The sequence below is a fragment of the Cetorhinus maximus genome, chromosome 24, assembly GCF_964194155.1.
Source record: "Cetorhinus maximus chromosome 24, sCetMax3.hap1.1, whole genome shotgun sequence".
Taxonomy (NCBI): domain Eukaryota; kingdom Metazoa; phylum Chordata; class Chondrichthyes; order Lamniformes; family Cetorhinidae; genus Cetorhinus; species Cetorhinus maximus.
In genome coordinates this window covers 52,429,904-52,450,399 of record NC_135902.1, presented here as the reverse complement: position 1 = coordinate 52,450,399, position 20,496 = coordinate 52,429,904, and the positions used below count along the sequence as shown (strand labels likewise).

The 20,496-nt window shown below is 40.3% G+C and overlaps 1 protein-coding gene across 1 annotated transcript in view; it reads left to right on the top strand.

The window, feature by feature from the left end:
- Positions 1–13,733, top strand: part of LOC144667616 (polycomb protein Suz12-like) — a 47,316-nt gene extending 33,583 nt beyond the window's left edge. The window contains exons 9-16 of the mRNA XM_078529080.1: positions 728–833; positions 1,181–1,358; positions 5,839–5,927; positions 6,691–6,834; positions 7,808–7,965; positions 9,029–9,227; positions 9,968–10,047; positions 11,954–13,733. Of these exons, the coding sequence (XP_078385206.1) occupies positions 728–833; positions 1,181–1,358; positions 5,839–5,927; positions 6,691–6,834; positions 7,808–7,965; positions 9,029–9,227; positions 9,968–10,047; positions 11,954–12,299 (1,300 nt within the window). The 3' untranslated portion in view covers positions 12,300–13,733. The remainder of the gene's footprint in view (positions 1–727; positions 834–1,180; positions 1,359–5,838; positions 5,928–6,690; positions 6,835–7,807; positions 7,966–9,028; positions 9,228–9,967; positions 10,048–11,953) is intronic.
- The last annotated feature ends 6,763 nt before the right edge of the window (positions 13,734–20,496 follow it).

Genomic DNA, 20,496 nt, shown 5'->3' with positions numbered 1-20,496 from the left:
TCTGAAATTATTGCTAATGCAGGAGAGAAAAAATGTGCATTTATAATGTTGCATGTATAAATGTATGAATATAATAGAGAGTAGGCTGTTTCCAGTGAATACAAATTCAGTTTAGGTTTTCACATGTTTGGATTAAAGCAGCTCTCCTTGAAGTTCTAATCAATGTGGAATTTTTCAATTGGAGAGAAGGTAGCTCTCAGGTTTGGTAATTGCAAATCTGCCCTTTTGATATCTTATTTTTCAAAAGTGCTTGTGTCAATACTAGGGCATTCATTTTTGGCAGAATCACTTGAGTTGCTGAGCTATTAAAAACAGAGCATCTGTTACTGTATAGTGCAAGGTCAATGAAGAATAGCTGCAAGGAGGGACATTTTTCACCTGTGCACAATGTAGTCCCTCCACTGGGTATGGAACTGGTTGGAGAGCCTCAAACTCTACGGAGTTTTGGGAGCATTCTGGTGAACAGAATTTCTCTTCCCCCACCCCCTGCCGCATGAAACTATTCATGATGGCTTTGCATCAGTAGAGAATTGGGTTTGATTTGAGCATGGGTCGGAGACATTTTTAGCTGACTGCATCACCCAGCCGTATTTGAATTTTAAAATCCAATTAGTTGAAAGGAGTTTTCTGTCTTCACCCATGTCTCTGCTCACTGGTGTCACTGTTACGTAATTGGGTTTTGTGCAGGTAGTTGTGGTCCTCTGAATCTAACAGTGTTGATTTACAGGCGGCTGCAGCTCCTCGATGGGGAGTATGAAGTAGCTATGCAGGAAATGGACGAATGCCCTGTCAGCAAGAAAAGAGCAACGTGGGAAACCATTCTGGATGGGAAGGTATGTATTAACCCCCTAGTCATTTCACCTCCATGTGTTGCAATGCTGAATTGGTGTTTTCTAGGCAAATCGAAACTCTATTTGCTGTGACTGACTGATGGCCTCTTGAATGTCAGATTTTCAGCTTGTCACACAGACGTAACACTGGCATTTCATATCTGCTGCTTGTTTTATTTTCCATTTCCATTGTTGGCTGACCATCTCGATTTACACGCTGGCAGCAAGTTGAAAATCTGCCCATGGTTTCTTTTCTGATAGCTAAAACTCAGCTTGTTAATAATTTGAAAGTTAACAACAGTGACTCAAAAGTTTTTGCTCTAATTAGTGTCTTGCTTTATATTTTACAGCGGTTACCTCCTTTTGAAACCTTTTCTCAGGGTCCTACACTCCAGTTCACCCTTCGATGGACGGGAGATGCTGCGGACAGATCCACAGCACCAGTTGCTAAGCCTCTTGCAACTCGCAATACAGATACCACAGCTGCAGAGACCAAGCTCAACTCGGTGAAACCAGCACAGACCCTTGGTAAGAGCCGCTAGCAAACGTAAGGCATGCTGCAAAATTTACTGCTCTTCAGTCCATAAAGGTCTCATTTTCGATCCTGTATGTTAGCTGTAAATGGCCATTGAGTTATAGATTTATCGTGGTCCAATTCCAATGATGGAACAAGCTGGTAGTCTGAACAGTCTACTCTTGTTTCTCTTTCATACTCTGCAGGAAAGGACTTGCTCCCTCACCACTGAATGAATACATTTTATAAAAATTATGCTTAGGATTTGGGCATCACTGACCAGGTTAGTACCTATTGGCCATTGGTAGTTGCCCTGAGAAGGTAGTGGCTGGGTGCCTTATGGCGATTTGATTCAACTGAGTGGCTCGTTTGACCATTTCAAAGGCAATTAAGTCAACCATGTTATGTAAGACTGGAGCCACATGGATGCAGGGCAGGTAAGTATGGCAGGTTTTCTTAACAGGCATTAGTGAGCTAGGTGGGTTTTTTTTAACAACCCAACAGCTTTGTGGGCACCTTAACTGATACCAGCTTTTTATTTCCAGAGTTTAAAAAACTATTTGATTCAAATTGTCAAATAGCTATTGTTCTCATTGCTAGTCCAGTAATGTAACCACTACGCTACTGTACCCTATTGTCTGCGGTACGATGAATGGAGGCATTTCTCTGTGGTGGGGAAGTGGTTTTAGACTCCGTGTGCCCCCACCCCCAGGGTTATTCTGCATAATCAGACACCGAATTGGCCTTAAAAGTTGTGATCCAGTGCATCTTCAGCTGAAATACAAATTAAGGAATTTTGCATTTAGCAGACATTGGATGGGATGTGTGTAGAAAATTACTGTTTGCAATCTAGTAAAGAAAAATTTGCATTTTATATGGTACCTTTGGTGTCCTTGGTCTGTGATTTCACTACCGCTGAGTTATTTTTAAGTGCAGTAAGCACCATTGTTGGCAAACATGGCCAATGTGTGCACAATATGGCTCACAAATAGCAGTGAGGCGAATGTCCAGTTGATCTCTTTGGTGATGTTGGTTGAGGGGCAAATGTTTGCCGGGACACCAGGGAAGCGTGCCCTGGCTTTTAAACCTTTACGTTCACCTGAGAGCAGACAGGACCTCAGATTAATGCCTTACCTGAAAGATTATCTCAGTACATTATTGAGGGAGCACTGAATCAAAATATTGGCCTGGATGACCTGAAGTCCTGGAGTGAGTTTTGAACCAATAATTTTGCCTGGGGTGGGCAGACCACTGCCAGCGAGCCAAACTGACAGTTCCCGCAGGCACAGACTGAAGTATAACTGCTTGGTATTAATGCATACTTTGCACAGTCGTGCCTAATTTGAATTGCAGTAGAAAGGGTTTCTCGTGCAGAATTGTTTGGTTTAACAGTTCAAATGTTTAGACGGGAATTAATTTCTTTAGGAGTATATGCTCGGTGCCTGTCAAATCACACTGTTTCAATCTTGTCAAATTGAACACATGTAATTCATCAGCTTGGCCTATGTAATATAGTCCATCCTCAGTTTGATGAAGCTTGCCTGTTACTGCTTTAATTGTATTTCCATTGGAAATGCAAATTTGATCAAGCCTTTGCATCGGATGTACCAACAGTGATTTTTTTCATTATTAAATGTAATTCTGACCTGGTTGAAACTAAATATTTGCATTGTGGGCAAGTTTGTTCAGATTGCATGAAGTGCTACATTGTGGAGTTACAGACTTGAGATTCTGTACAGCCAATCCTATTGATTGAAGAATGGATGTGCACAAAGGGATCCTGCAGCTTGCATCGCCTGTTGTATCTTCCACTGTTTGTTTGACAAAGTACACAGGGATCCAGGAAGAACAAACTAAATTCACATTAGTGTTGTACTGGTTAATAATTAACTCTAAAGAAAGGAAACTATAGTTAATTGAACCAGGTGTACAAATTGTTCAGGAAAATAAAACTGATTTGTAAAGAAATATGAAGAGGAGAGCAGCTAAAGTAAATGTTGGCTGCTTAGAGGCAGAGATGGGAGAAATTATCATGGGGAATGAGGAAATGCCAGATGGTGAACAAATATTTGGTTTCACAGTAGAAATTGAATGGGCCTTAAGAGGAATAAACTTGCAGGGCTACAGCGATAAAATGGGGAAATGGGACTGACTGGATTGCTCTGTAGAGAATTGGCATGGACTTGATAGCTGAATGGCCTCCTGTATTGTGATGACTGACTTTTAAGACACAATTACATACCATAACTAGAGGGCAACCATAAGAGTGAAGAACTTAAGGTAACTGATAGCAGAGAAAAAGTATCAGAGAAATTTAAGGGACTAAAGCTGTAATATCCCCAGGACCTGAGCCTACATCCAAGGGTTCTGAAAGAGCTGCAGCGATGGTGGATGCACTGGTTATGATTTTTCAAAATGCCCAAAATTCTAGATCGGTTCCAATAGATTGAAAGTTAGCAAATGTAACACCATTATTCAAGAAAGGAGGGGGACAGAGAAAATGGGGAACTGCAACCAATTAGCCTGACGCCAGCCATTGGGGAAAATGCTGAAATCTGAAGGAAGTCTTAACAATGCATCTAGAAAATAATGGTGGTATCAGCCATGCTTGACAAAAGGGAGATTGTCTGACGAATTGACTAATTTTTTTGAGGATGTAACTAGTAGGGTAGGTAAAGGCAAATCAGTAGATGTAATATACTTTTTAAAAAGGTATTCGAGTGTTTGCCACACAGAACGCTAACATGCAAGATATGGGCTCATGGAGTTGGGGGTGATATATTGGAATTGGAGGATTGGTTAACAGACAGGCGGGAGAGAGTAGGGATAAAGGGCATTTTCAAGATGGCAGGCTATAACTATTGGAATCCTGCAAGGATGGATCCTCAGTTATTTACAATCCATATTAATGATACGAGCGAAGCGACTGAGAGTAGTGTATCAAAGTTTATTCAAGGTAGAGTTAGGCATGTTTTTGATAGGCAAGGAAGCCGAGGGCTATGGGAAGCAGGTGGCAAAGTGGAGTTGAGACCACAGCCAGATCAGCCATGATCTTATTGAATGGCGGAAGAGGCTTAAAGGGCTGAATGGCCTCCTCCTACTCCTGCTCCTAAAACCTATGTTCCGATGTTCGCTGATGATACAATACTAGGTGGGAATTAAGCTGTTAGGAGGATGCAAAGAGGCTCAAAGGGATATGGTTAAGTTGAGTGAGCAACAAGGCAGATGAAGTATAATGTGGGGGAAACTTTTCATTGTTGTTTTATGACATGTTTCTTGTGTGTGCGCACAGGAACTAAAACTAGCAGAAATCTGAAATTTCTGTACAAGAATTCCTGTTGTATTTCATCCTGACTATTGATTCCCACTTGTAGTTTATTTGTGCTTGATTGTAAACAACTTGCTCTGAAGCTCATTTCATTTCTGAATTTGAGTGAATTCAAATTTAGATCTTGAGCCAATTCAAAGTAAGTATTGAATTGCAATTTTCTATTTTTGGACTTTTCCCCCGCGGTTTACTTAAATCAATGTATAATTGTCCAAATGGCAAACGTTTGTGAAACTGCTGTTCTGTGCATTTGCTTTACTGCGAATGTTTTCTTTCATTGACCTCTCTCCAATTGGATTTTGTGTGTGATCATTGAGTGACTAAAATTTATAGAGCTCTCTGCTGTATTTATCAGAGCTGTGTCAAGGATTTTGTTGCATTGTGGCCATTGGCAGGGGGGAATTGATTTTTCACCCAATCTCCCTCCCACTTTTTATTAGAGCCAGTTTAAAGAACAAATACTCTTGGGGAAGGTATAGCTTTAAATTGGGAATAAAGTTTCCCCCTACAATCTGCTTTAGCCCTAACCTAAATGCCATTTGCTGCACTAATTTCTATTTCAACTCTGCCAAATCTCCCCTTGTTCTCCTTGAAGCAAAGCGATTAACCCCAGCCTTTCCAACCTAACCTTGTAACTAAAATCCCCCATCCCTGGAACCATTCTAGTAAATGGTCTCAAAGAATAAGTTGTCATTTATATTGCACTTTTCATGATCTCAGGATGTCCCAAAGCACTTTAGTCAATGAAACACTTTTTTTAAAGTGTTTCATTGACTGATATAGGAAACACAGCAGCCATTTTATGCACAGCAATGTCCCTGAAACAGCAATGAAATAAACAATCAGATCATCTGTTTTAGTGATGTTGGTTGAAGGGCCTATATTGGCCAGGATACTGGAAAGAGTGCTCCTGCTCTTCGAATAGTGCCACACGAACTATCACAGCGACCTGAGAAGGCAGACTGTCTCATCTCAAAGATGAGACATAAGAACTGTTAGATAACATTATCACTGAATAACAACTGGGAGTAGTACTTTCAAATAAACCCACTTCTTGAAACAAGCAGATGCATGTGGGACAGAATCAGCAGTGAGAGCAAGTGTGAGTCATGGGGAGTGTGAATGAGAAATTCCAAATGAACACTTCTTTTTTTTTAAATGCACAGCTGTAAAAGATTCTCTGACAACTGAACTTCAAACTAAAAAAGAGCAAGTTTCAGTGGAGCCACGACAGAAATTAAGGATATTTTATCAGGTACAGTAGTGTTTGTCATGCACAGGTTTGCTGGGGAAATGGGTACTATATGGGCCACAGATGAGTTTGAATGCTTGGCTATAATCCATTCTGTTGCATCCTGAATGGGGGAGTAGGAGTGCTTGTTGTGTAGCATAATTCTTAAACCTCGTTCTGCCAATAACATCAATTCACACAGATCATGCAAGGAACTAAGATTGTTTGCAAATATTCTGCTTCAATACAATGCAACCTCTCTTGGAGGTGACTTGCTCTTAACAACCAGCTTACTCCCTTACCTTCATAATCCCCTTATTCTTCACTCCCAGACCAAACATGAAATGGCTGCTTATCTCAAAGGATTTCCTCCCTCAGATGAATGTAAAACTGCTCACCAGTAGGTCTGTAGCACATGCTGTGATCTGACAGAGTCTACTGACAATTTGATTCAGTTCCTACTTAATTAAGTTTTCATTTTGCATTGATTTCTGCCTTGGTAGCTAGGTAAATCCAACTATTTGAGCTTTCTATCTACTGTAATAGGACATGTATTATTTACAGTGAAGAAAAAATGGGAGTCAATTAGTTTATTAATTATGCAACTACTTGGTAGGTTAAACAAATTTTCATTTTGTTAGCTATAAAGCATTAGATTTTTCAATTTGGTGTCTCCTGGATACCGAGCTGATGGATTGAATCTTGTCAGTCATGATGTGTGACAAGTCAGGTTTAAAGCAAAAGATGTCTTTCAGCTTCTTTTAACTATTTGCGTTTATTTTTGCAGTTTCTTTACAACAACAATACACGCCAGCAAACTGAAGCCAGAGATGATTTGCACTGTCCTTGGTGCACGTTGAACTGTCGGAAGCTGTACAGTCTGCTTAAACACCTCAAGCTTTGCCATAGCAGATTTATCTTCAATTACGTGGTGTGTGATCTTTATTAGAGCCTCTTTAAAGGAATTCGAAGCTATCTGAGAGTAGTCATGATGATCTCAGTTCTTTCTCTTGGCAATATTTATTCTTTTCCTTGTTTGCAACCTTGGATTTGATCCCAAGATGAGCTAACGACCTCATTCATGCTATCTCTAAGACCACATTCCCACCTTCATAATTTTGCCCCTGTCCTCAGCTCATCTGCTGAAACACTCATTCATGCTTTTGTTACCCTCTAGGCTCGACTATTCCAAGGCAATCCTGGTTGGTTTCCCACATTCTACCCTCTGTAAACTTGCAGTCATCCAACCCTCTGCATGCAGCCCCTGTCTTTGCAGCAAGTCTCATTCCCTTATTACCACTCTGCTCGTTGACCTACATTGGCTCCTGGTCAAGCAATATCTTGACTTTAAAATTCTCATCCTTGTTTTCAAATCCCTCTATGGCCTTGCCACTCCCTAATTCTGTAATCTCCTCCAGCCTACAACCATCTTGAGATAATTGTGCTTCTGTAATTCTTCCCTCTGGTGCGTTCCCACTTATAATTGCTCCACCATTGGTGTCAATGCCTTCAGTTGCCTATGTCCCAAGCTCTGGAATACCTTCCATATATTTCTCTATCTTGTTTTCCTCCTTTCACAGCAATCCTTAAAAACTACCTCTTTGACCAAGCTCCTCCCAGTTATCCTAATATCTATCTATGTGGCTTGGCTTCAAAGCCTGAAGAAGAGTCATGTGGACTCAAAGCATTAACTGTTTCTCTCTCCACAGATGCTGTCAGACCTGCTGAGTTTTTCCAACATTTTCTGTTTTTATTAAATGGAATGTGGTTAATTTTACAGCTGTGCATTATTCCAGAAGCCTGTTTCTGTCTTAGTGTTATAATGCTTACCTTGACTGTTCTGTAGAATTCTTCATGACTAACACTGGTTCATAGAACTTTTAATTTTTGGTATTTCTCTCTAGCCTCATCCTAAAGGTGCTAGGATAGACGTATCCATCAATGAGTGTTATGACGGTTCGTATGCAGGAAATCCTCAGGATATTCACTCCCAGCCTGGGTTTGCCTTTAGCCGCAATGGTCCTGTGAAAAGGACGCCAGTGACTCACATCTTAGTCTGCAGGTAATGACACAAAAGTGCCCTCCTAGTTCAAAGAGATGCATGCAAGTTGCTGCAAAGGTTCAGCAGTAAATATTTGCGATTTATAATCGAGCTGATTTCTTATTTGATCTTACCAACTGCTTGGAGAACTGCATTGCCGTGTGACCATTGGCATTAAGTGACTTGGTTACATGCTATGGAGCATTAAGTGTGGCATACACTGGCCCCATTAACATACTATGTCTGGCATTCTCCTTTTAGGTTTATCCAGCAATGAAGAAAACAACACTAAGAAAACTGAAATAGGACAAAACCATGTGTAAAAATATAATTCCAGTAAAATTCTGTTGCCTTACAGTTTGGGTCTTGGGCTGTAAGTGACCCTTGAGTCACACTGGTGTAAACTAATTCAGGGTGCGGAATCAAATATTTTCCTAGTAAATTATTGGCAAACACTGGTGTGATCATCCCAGTGCTTTAAGTTGGAGGGTAATCAAATGACAAGGAGTGAAATCTAAGTGGAATTTTAGGTGTCATGGCCACCTTGAAGAGTTCAGGATTGACCTGAGAATTGAATAACCGAGTCGAATATGTTGTCCCCATTGTCTTGTTTCAGCCCAGTTGAGAAGGGAGCTCTGGGGAGTCAGTGTGAGCCTTCGCTGGCATTTGGGTGCATCAGTGAAGTGTCATCAAGCTGCTACCACAGGCCACTTCTGAAGCTCCCATTGGCCTATTTGGACACACTGCCTGGTATAACCTTAAGTCATGCAGAACAGAAGATCTCCGGTTCAGTGGGCAGTTAATCGATCTCACAAGCAGGAGATGGAGTGATTAGCCCCTCTAAACCTGGGCTATATTTGGCCCCCAGTCCTCTGGAAATGTTTTGAGTTGGTAGTTTCAAGAGAAGGAGGCAGAAAATATTAGTCACAATAAAAACGAGCAAGTCTATGAATATCTTAAAGCATGTTTTGGGCCTGGGAAAGAAAGGTGCTTCCTGTGGGTATAAAACCTTTAATTTGTGTGCAGATTGGAAGATGTCCATCAAGGCCAGCCCATTCTAACCTTTTCCTAACTTTTATTTAAGGCCGAAACGCACTAAACCCAGTCTCTCTGAGTTCTTGGAGTCTGAAGATGGGGAAGTGGAGCAACAGCGGACCTACATCAGTGGCCACAATCGCCTTTATTTCCACAGTGACACTTGTCTTCCCCTCAGACCACAGGAGATGGATGTGGACAGTGAGGATGAAAAGGACCCTGAGTGGCTGAGAGAGAAGACCATTACCGTTAGTGTTCAATACTTTCCTCCATCAAAACACTGCCATACAAAAGTAACATTTGGGGGTGGGGGTGGGTATGGGGCGTGGGTGGTACTGAGAATGAGAGTTTTAAAAAGGTGTAAGTTTTTTTTTTGGTTTTTCATTGAATGTCAGGTAAGAAAATGACATCTGTTCTGCCCCACCTAGGCTGATTTCTATTCTCTCTCTCTCCTCCCCCTTTTTCTGGAAGACGGTGACTGGTGTTGAGGATTTGGCCTGTTGCTGACACCTTGATCTATGTGTCACATGAACATTTGGTCTTGTTTCGGGATGGTGGGGTAGAATCGCAACTCAAACTGGCCCTGCCCTTGTTCAGCATCTCTGAAGGGTTCATTGTCTAACATAACAGCTGCAGAAGCTCCAGATAAATCTCTCCAGTGCCTGTGCGGTATTGGAGCTAATTGTGTGATCTTAAGTTCAGCTCACTTGGCATGGGCTGAGAATTGACCCTGGGATCTTAATGGTCTGTGGTGCTACTGCAAGAGATGCTGCAAGAAATTGATGGGCTTCTACAATATAAAGCTTTTTTTGTCCAAAGTATACTGACTTAAATATGAGTTTAGTGGTATTGTATCACAGTACAATTTTGTGTTGATTTATACTGTAACATTTATTTTCCAAGGACACTTTTGTCATCTTGGCATCAGGCAGGCTTTGCAAAAAATGTTGAATTGGTGTTTGAGCTTTGTTTTTTTCTTTTACCATAGCAAATTGATGAGTTCACTGATGTTAATGAAGGAGAGAAAGAAGTAATGAAACTGTGGAACCTGCACGTTATGAAGCACGGGTAATTTGTAGATCCTTTTACACTCCATTAGTTGGTCTGTTTGCTGTAGGGTACGGTATTGGGATGATCATTTCTGAAGCCAGCAGTGAATTCACTACTAATCTGGATGCAACTTGAATTGTTTAATGTTTGAAAAACCCAAAGATGGAATTACTTCATTGTTTTTACTTTCAAAATGTAAATTCAACAGAAAACGTAGAAATTTGTTTTATGGCAACCCAGGCCTTTTTGATGAATTGCTTAAACATTTCACACACAGCCATTAACTTGAGGAACCGACTTTTTCTTTGTTTCAACTGAGGTAGTGTTTCCTATGTTCAAAGAGGAATTGGATCAATTCCTGATTCATAGGAGTGTGGAGAGAAAGGGATAAAGTAGAAAATACTCCTGTTAAATGGGAATATCTGCAGTTCCTATGTCCCAAAGTGAGATATTCTGGCTGAGGAAATGAACTGCATTGGAATAGGAATCGCTCTATCAACAGCATATATAACTACTTTACTGTATAGTGAATTACCTTGCAAATTAACCAGTTACTTGGAGGGTTTTTGGTCAGTTCCCCTCCTGCCAGAGGTAAACAAAGAGTAACAGGAATTACGAGTGGTTGAGTGGGATTGAAATAGGATTTTTTGGGTGGATGTAAAAGATCATGTCGTATTTTATTGAAGAGCAGGGAGATCATCTTGTATCTTGGACCAGCATCCACCTCTCAACTAACATTATCCAAGCACCTTAAACTGGTGTCTTCTCATATGTTTGTGGGTTTTTCCTATGTGCAAAATTGGCCTTTATATTTGACAGAATACAGTCTGCACTTGAATTAGATGTTTAAGCAATATTTTTCCTGAACCAAAAATAAGTGATTGCTGGCCAAGAAAGCCTGTGTAGACTTTAACTGTGTGTGGCCTGTCAAACAATGCACATAATCTGTCATATTTGCAATACAGCACAGAAGGGGAGGCCATTAGGCTCATAGAGCCTATGCCAGCTCTGTAGAGCAGTCCAGTCAGTCCCATTTTCCTGCGCTATCTCTGAAGCCCGGCAAGTTTTATTTCCCTCATGTATCCATTTAATTTCTACTGTGAAGACAGACACACATTTGTTCAGTGTCTGGACCATTTCCTTGTTCCCCATGATTTCTCCTGTTTCTGCCTCTGAAGAACCAATGTTTACTTTTGCTTCTCTCCTTTTTTATAAAGTTCTTGCAATCTATTTTTTATATTCCTGTCTAACTTGTACACCTGGTTCAATAAACTAAAGGAAGGCAACTATAAATATTAACCATTTAATGTGTATTTAGTTCGCTCTTCCTGGTTGATGAATCTGCTGTTGGTAATGTTTGAAGGAGGAATGTTGTACTCCACTCCTGGAGTTGTGATGCAGGGCTGGTAGCATCCATTGACCCTTCACAACAAACAGGGTCTCATTTTAATGTCTTCTCAAAAGGGCCACACACCTGACTATGTTCCGTTGTGGTATCAGCCCAGACTTGCCTGCTCTGGTCCCAGAATAGTTTCAATCACTGCTGCCTAATTGAGATGAGAATGCTACCAACTGAGCTAAGCTGGCACTTTAGTTGTGATTGCTACTTTGTTAGCCTACAGTCCGCTTGCCTGGTGTACTAACCTACTTCAATGAGCATTTGAACATCACCCTGACCACTGAGTAAATTCACTCCTTGTACTCTATATAAAAGCCAGAATGTCCAAGGTTCCATCCCTGGTCCGTTCTATCAGCCAGCTCAGCACTTAGTGTTAGAGTCAAACTCCATGTCCCTGGGGTGAGGAAGGGGGAGTAAGCACTGACCCCTGCTGGAAAGTATACCTCTAGATTCAATTGTGTGGATTGAAACTTATCTGTTCTGTAAGGCAGTATATATTAATAGACTCTTCATTACTCTCTGCAGGTTCATTGCTGACAATCAGATGCATCAATCCTGCCTGCTCTTTGTAGAGACTTGCGGACCAAGAATAGTTGAGAAAAACCTCTGTCGGAACTTTCTGCTTCATTTAGTTAGCATGCACGACTTCAACTTAATTAATTTAAACACCATAGATAAAGTAATGGCCAGGCTCAGTGAGCTGCAACAGAAGCTGCAAAGAGATTATTCTGCTTTAAAACTGAGACAGGAGCCCACGGACGAGAGTCGGCCAAACAGCGAAGACAGTGGTACAGGCACGAGAGACAGAAATTCAAGCACTGACAGTCTCTCCTCAGGAGTCACCAAACAGAGCAAAAGGCACAAGCTCTGAAACTAAACCATTCACCCCGTCTTTTCTCCCTCCCCCTTTTTTTGCCCCATATGTCATCCTGCCCCTTTCCCTACCTGGACGCAGTGGATAGTCACTGAGGAGAGAAGGGGCAAAACAAGATTGTTCCATAAACGTTGAAATCTACCGAAGCTCCAAGTGGACACTGGGTTAATCAGTAACAGTGAAACAAGACAACAGTGTTGTATTAAGATTCTTTATTCTTGTAAATGTTGGTGTTGAATTAATTTAGTGGATGGAGTACAATTTTAAAAAGACATTGCATTTACCACAGTAAACTGAACAAGCACAGTTCAGCTAGCTGCAAATGTTTTTTTTTGTGCGAAATCATTCTTTCTTGAAGACTTATTTTGGCTACAAAACCAAATCTTTCTCTCAACATCCACATTGGCAGTTTAAAAAAAAAAAATATATTGTTTTAAAATCTTTCTGAAAAGTTTTGTCAAAGAAACCTCAAAAGGATAGGGTTTCACTTTACATTCTCCATTTTTGAAAAAAGCATGTACTTTAGATGAAGTATGCTATATAAAACCATGAGTGTAACAAAACCTTCTGTTTTTAAAAAAAGTGCAATTTAAATAGTGGATGAAGTTTGCGTGTGTATATCTCACGGTCTTAATCTCCTTTTGACACAGGAGAGCACTTCTCTGTTCCTGTTTGGAAGGACTTTTTTTTAAGTGTCTTTATATCCTGTTCTAAGATAATACGTCTATTTTCTTTCCCCACACCTCTCTTATAGCTAGTGTCTGTTCTTACTGGCAGATCTGTGCATTCATTTTGTTGCTTTCTGTTTGTTGTCTAGTCAGATTTGCATGCACATGTAGTTGATGTGCTTCATCTGCACTGCTGCTCTTTTTTAATGGCATAGGAGGGGTTGTACACTCTTTGTTGCATTTCACCAATGCCTTTGTTCTGAATACATCTTTAAGACTGTCTTATTGACAGAGACTTTGGTGAAAGTATGTACAAGGGAGGAGGAGGGGTGGGGTAGTCAGCTTGAGCATTGGTGGTGCTGTCATTCCAGAGGGGTTGGGGTGGAAATGCACAGCAAGACTTGGGCCAGGAATACTTATTACACTCTTTATGCAGTATTCTGAGACACTTTTTTTATTTTCCTGTTAACAATACACAGGGTATTTATTGCAGGAGACACTTAAAAAAAAACACGGCTGGAAGGTATGTATTATACGCAGTATTTTGACATGTTAGAGCGCACAGTCATTTGTGCAAGTAGAACACATTTTGGAGTAATGTAAATGTTTACAGTTTTTTTCCAATGGAAAGCGATTCTTCACTACTGGTGCAGTACCAGGGATGCAGGTTTTTAAACTCAGTAAGCACTGTGGGCCGAGTGACATTATCATCTCGGATGTTTATTTTTAAAACTCCCATAAAGTGTGCGTATTTTTCTTTTTTTTTTAAAAAAAAACTTATTTAAAATGAGGGGGAGGGGGCTTCTGTTTACCAATATTACTTTGAGCTATACAGATTTTTTATATCCCACTCAAGTCACTGACTTTTTCGCAGCGGTAACAGTATGCATTTCTGTGAATCTTTTTTAAACATGTTCTTCTCTTTATCTTGAAGAGTGTCTGTTTAGCCTGTGCATATCTTGTCTGTGGCTTTGATCTGCTAATGCTGTGCACATGTAAATTAGAATTTTTTGTATTTTGGGTTGGGGTGCTGTAGTGTGTTTTCCTGCTGCTAATGTCTCTATCTTAGCAAAGTAATTCTACTCTCCTGCCACATGCTGGCATGGTCTGCACAATTTGACAGCCCGAGATTTTGAATTAACGCTGGAAATTTTGGATTTCATGAAATTTTACACTGACTTCCTTTTAAAAACAAACCCGCACTTTCCTGTCAGCTTTTGTAACCAAACTGGTCATTGAAATGTTAATGGGTTTTTCTATTTAAAAAGAAATAAAAATAAGTCATTTTCCTACTTCAAATTGCCTGCAATTGCCAACCTTGCAAAAACATGTTTAAATTAAAATGGTCATTTAGAAATTTGAGATTTAAAACCCCTTAATGAAGCTGAGCTTGAGTAACCCTGGAATGGCGCAGCAATGCTGATGTCAAATTGTGGGTTTGAACATTCTGCTTTGCAAGTAAGTCATCAAAGGAAATTAAGCAAGGCTATTACTGAATTTTGAAAAAAAGTATAGCCATTTTCTTCAGTTTGCTGCCTTCTCTTTGATTTCTGCTCCTTGTGCTTAGGATAGCACCAGGGAATGACTCTTTAGTGCAGCAAGTGTTTGTCTCATCACCTCTTTGATAACTGCAAGTTCACACGATGCTCCCTTTCAGCATTGTGAAGTACAGTTTTTAATTATTTTGGTGCACTAGTTCTAATAAAACAACATTTCCTGGCAGTTTGTACAGTTTAAAGGTTGTGACAGTTTTTAAAATCCTTATCCAATCTCTGGATCAGTAAGCTTTACTTGAACAATTGGAGGTGTGAGTAGTCCAATTTGGTGCTCCCTTTTATTTTTTTTTAATTGCTTGTTAAGGGAATAACTTGTGTTTGCTTGGTTCTTGCAGCTGACAGTCAACTTGATGTAAAAGTTTACAGGATCACAAACAAATGTCATTTTTTAACTCTGGTGCTTGCAAATTACAGAATAAAAAGCATGGACATAAAATTGGACATCTATGATCAGGGACAATGTAGAAAATGTTAACCTGTCTTAACCCATGTTGGGGGTGGCTGTGTGCAGGCATATTTAATACTGCTGCAGCCATTTTTTTTCTGTCCCTTCACTCCCTTTCTTGGGTGCGGTTCCACAGGGGCTAGCTAACATCATTGCCTCTCTTAAATGGATGCTATTCCTCTGTCTTTGTAGCTCACTGTGCCCTCTCTCATGTCCACATATATGTACATGGACTATGGTGATTAAGAGCTGGATCTAGGATGGCTTTCCACCTCCAAATCTCCAAGGTGCATTGGCCAATTCTGCTACCATGTACAAACTCCTCTCAGACCAGAAATCCCAACTTGGGACCTTGCTGACCTGTGTTGCTCAGTAACTATCTGGAAGGTGCTGTAAACTGACCGGAACTAAGTTTATTTTCTTGCCTATTTGGGGTAGTTGTGTGAAGTTTTTTAGTGGAACCTGGAAAGAGTAAGTGGCAGCAAATGAGCTCAATTACATTGACATCTCAATGGATAGTGTATGCAGCATTGTAGAACAAGGGAAAGGCATAGATTTGATAATGATGGCTTGAGTTGCTGTATTTGTGCAATTAACCAGATGCTCCGTTTTGAGCAGAGATGTTCAGATGCTCATGTAGCATTTGAATAACAGCTATGGTCATTTGTTGGAAGTGAGGCAACTGCAAACCATCTACAGATAAAATGTGCCACTAAAGGAGGTCAGGCTCGTGGTACCAGAGCTTCACTGAATTGAGGGGCTCGAGGAAAATCTTATGGGAGCTGTCTGGTTTGCTGGAGCTTCATTGCTGTCCTTGGGTGGTGGGCAAGTGAGTGAGTGATTGAAATGCATTTAAATTTTGCCCACCCCCTCTATCTTTATTCTGCATATGATTCTTGTAAGCCAGCCTGTTTGCCACAGAAATTGGCATAATTGAACATAATACCTCTCCTCACTAGCTGTACCATGTTCAGATAGTTACTAGAAGTGGTGATGGGGTTGGGGGGGGAAGGAACAGCTAAACGTTGGCCACTGAGGCTAATAGTGGCAGCTCTACTGTCACTAGCTGAGATTGCCAAATGTGGGATCTTGTAAAACAGGAATGGACCATCAGCAAATTTATCTACTAACCCATTAGTCTCAATTTTTCTACCATAATTTCTGAAGTATTCTCAACCTGAAGAACTACCTCACCATAGTCATTTCATGGAGAAAATGAAATTATGTGAATGGGATTTGCAAGAGGCACAATGTAGAATAAAAAAACACTATGGGTTGCATTTACATTTATCTACCTTCTGTATTGATTGCTTAGACCCTAGAGATTTTAATGCCATGAGGACATTAAGTTCCCTCCACCAAATCACATACTTGAGTAATTTTTGTTTCTGCTAGCTCCTGAATAACCAAATTTATTGAATTAATTTCCACAGCTGGCATGGTGGGATGATAGCCTTAACCACCTGCTTACCATACTCAGCAATATCCCAGGTGTTGTAGAAGCCTATTTGGATCATCTCACATGCTAGTTCTTTTAGCTGGAGTTCTTACTCCCAGTTTCCTGTCCTTTTCTCAATGCTTACTAATTCCCTATCAAAGGATGACTTCAGCATCAGTATCTAGTTTGGTGTTAAAATATTCTCATGTTCTGATTTTTGGGGAGGAAAAAGATTGATTTCTAGCAATTAGTGTAAATGCATTTCCCCTCAATTTGCCAGAGGAAATAAACACCCTTATCCTCAATGTTTTGTAGCATTCAACCACCTTTTTGTTCTAGGGAGATAAGGCACCAATTGTTCAAATATTTTCTAAATGCTGGCATTATTCTAGATTAGCTGTACCCCTTGATTTGATATTCGTAAGCTTGTATTACTCCTAGGGCCATTGTATTTTGACCATTCTCATGATGTTATCTCCTGAATTCTAAAGGCTAGAATAGAAGTTCAGATTTCGCTTTTCACCCATCCCACTGGTACCTTTAACACCCTTTAGCACCAAATGTATTTTGTATGTCAGTTATGTTCTCTATCAGCTTGACATTGTACCAAAACACCATTAAGCATTGATATTCTAAACTCATGTCCTAGCTTTATTTTATCTATAATGTTTATATGCTTCCAACAGTCTTTATCGTGAGGGTTAACTTAATACAAATGGCTAACTTCCCTCTGGACTTGCTGTAGATGGTTACATTTCATTTTTCTAACTTGCATATGGCACAGATTCAGGCCATTTGACCCCTGGTGCACAAGTGCTCCTTTTTATATAAAAAAAATAAATCCGCAAAATACTGCAAATGCTGGCAATCGAATAAAAAGTGTGCTGGAAATACTCAGGTCTAGCAGCATCTGTGGAGAGAGAGAGTTAACGTTGAGTCATATTTGATATAGATGCTGCTAGACCTGAGTATTTCCAGCACCCCGCCCCCCACCCTGTTTATATTTTATAAAATATATCTTTGGGTTTTACTTGCCAATATTTTTTCAATGCCCTCAATTTCCTAATTTTATCCTTGAACTTTGTATACTCGTAGGGTTTACACAGTATTGAGGTATTTATTTGACATAAGCTTCCCTTTGTTTTTGTCATAATCCTACCCTATAAGTTCCTTGACATCAAATGACCTCTTTACTTGGAAGTCCCACCCTTTTTGTGCAAACATGTGTTTAACTCACTATCTCCTTGAATACATGCCACTGATTTGTCTTCAACTAGTTAAGCCCACTTTTGTTAAAATCACATCAGCTTAGTAAAATGGGCCTTTCCCCACCTTAAATTTTACTGTCTACCTTTGTTCTTTTCCATACTGCACTAAATCTAACTGAATTATGATCACTACTATCAAAATGCTTTCCCACATGTCCACCTTCATTCTCCAAAACCAAGAACTGCCCCTTGTTGGATTTGTAACATACTAAGTTCTTGAATGCATTGAGAATTTTGCACCTATCCTAGTTAATTATCTAAATGTATCACCAAACTTTATAATCATGTCCACTACATTTGAGTCCAAATTATTTGATATACCATAGAAAACAAGGGACCTAGTCATGGGCTCCTTACCACCCCGTACAGCTGAAGTCCCCTACTATTATCCTGCACTTGAGATTTGCCTACACTCTTTTTCTCTGAGGGTCTATAAAATACATGGCAGTATACTTGCCTGTATTGGTCCTCCAATTCAGCAAAGCTATGATATACTTTAAAGTGTCTATCAGCCTTCAAGTTATCTGCTTGATACATTAGACTCTGACAGTCTTTAATGGCATATATACTTAAATGCAAACTTTGTATATTTTCTAGCTTGTTTCCTTTGCTTTTCATATTAATTTTCTGTTCATTTCCAGCTTTGTTTCTCTCCCTTCTGAATTTATGTAGAGGTTCCCAACCCCTACCAAGCTGGTATAAACCCTTCCCAACAGCAATAGCAAACCTCCATTTACTATTGAGCTCCACTGATGTGCAAGCATCCTTCTCCACTCCACTCCCGCCCCCCCACTTTCCCCAAACCGGCCCAGGAATCTATAGGCCCCCAGTCCTGCATCATCACTCCAGCCAAGCAATCCTATCCGATTTCTGTATTCACTAGTGTATGGCACCAGGAGTAATCTGGAGATTACCTTTTGAAGTCCTGTTTATTAATTTCTTTGAGCTCCCTAAAATCTTCCTCATCCCTCCTTATTCCCAATGTCATTGCTACTGATGTGGACCTCCTGGCTGTTCATCCTCTCTTTCCCCCCACCCCTCCCCTATATGTTCTGCAGCCTTTGTGATGCCCTTGCCCCAGCACTACTGACCTAACAATACAATCCTTGAGTAATGTCTACAGATGCATCTGTTTCCCCTCAAATCATCTAACACTAATGCTTGTCTGACCTCCCCCTCCACCCCCAAATCACCTTTTACAGCTGAACCATCCATAATGCTGTGGACTTGGTTGTGGCTGTGCTCACCATACCCCTGAGCAAGATCAATTCAAGGGACTCCTTCATTTCTTCCTTATTTGTCTGGCTGTCCCAATTCCCCCTTTGCTCACATAACTAAAACCTTTGGGGCACCAACCTCCTGAAACATGGTATCCCTGTAGCCCTCAGCATTGCAAGTGACTTCTGCTCAAGCTCTTGTTGTAGTTGTCCAGGATACAAGTGTTTTGGAAATCCTGAGTGGCCCAGGAAACACCTTTAACAGGCCTCGTGTTCATTTCTGGAAAGTTTAGCTAATTTAATAAGACATCTCTGATGTTGACAAAAAAACGTTGTCCCTTCTCCTTTCACCTCTCTTTGGGCTGAAGGAAGGTTTGTGGGGGGAGTTCCCTAGGGGTTTGGGACCTTTTTCAATGGGCTAAATGGCTTTCTCCTCTGCTGTAACAATTCTGAACAACTGGTACTCCTGCTTTTCCTATGCTGAGGGAGGTTTATTAAGTAAACAAGCTTTGAAAACTGTTCAAGAGTAATTCAGATACAAAGTATATAAGATGGTTAAAAACATTTAACTTTATTAGAAATACTTGTAATACATTAAGATTAAAGGCAAGCAGATTTTCACAGCCAGGAAGTTGCACAAAGCTTAATAATGCAACATTTTTTTAAAAATGGAGGTAAAAGGTGGTACAACATTGAGGCCCTGATCAACCTGGAGGTTTGTTCCCTTTGAGAAGATACTCTTATATAACAAAGTGTAGCTGAGTCCTTCAATGAGTTGGTATTGCACTGCTGATAAGCATCCCCTAGCTTTAGCAATGAGCTGAAAAGTTAAATTTTCCATTAAAAGCCACCATTCATTCTTGGAATCAGTTACCCGTTCCTCATAGCCTCTGATACTTCACCTTTGTTGTTGTTCTTTACAGGTGAGCTTCACGTCAGAGGATATCTTCAATCGGTAAATATCCTCATGTTTGCCACATAACCGCGCACGAAACTTGCTAAGTTTTTCCAACCCACCCCACATTCAAGCCAGAGGGAGAGGAAGGCCTGTATTGCTCCCCTGCCAATCTATATAAATTGGGGCATTAATTTATAACTCTACCAGGCCTAGATGAGATCTGGTCAGCCCAGCTGCAGAACAAACCTATCTTTAAGGTTCACAGTTTAGCACCATACCAGAAAATGCATTTGTGCTTTTTAAAACCCTCACTTTGCTTCAAGTACAATTTAATACATTGGCTAGTTGGATTCACAGTCCAATCTTGTTTAAATCTTTCTACGTGCATCTAACCAGTATTATAAAAAAAATGTCTATAGGCATTTTTGAACATGATTGTACATACAAGCATCCTTTTCTATAGGACAAAGGCACTTGAACGGTAATTCACCCTCTAACCATCTTTCTGGACACTTCTTTCACTGAATAGTTTTGAGAAATATGACTATACAAAAGATAAACAATCCACAACTTTCCAGCCAACTTTTTCCAATAATGATATACACCTACATTCATCGTTAGAAACTATGCAAACTTGCCATGCAGTAATTACCTATGAGCTGAGATGCTGCAGCGATGGTAATATGGCGAGAGAATGTTGTCCC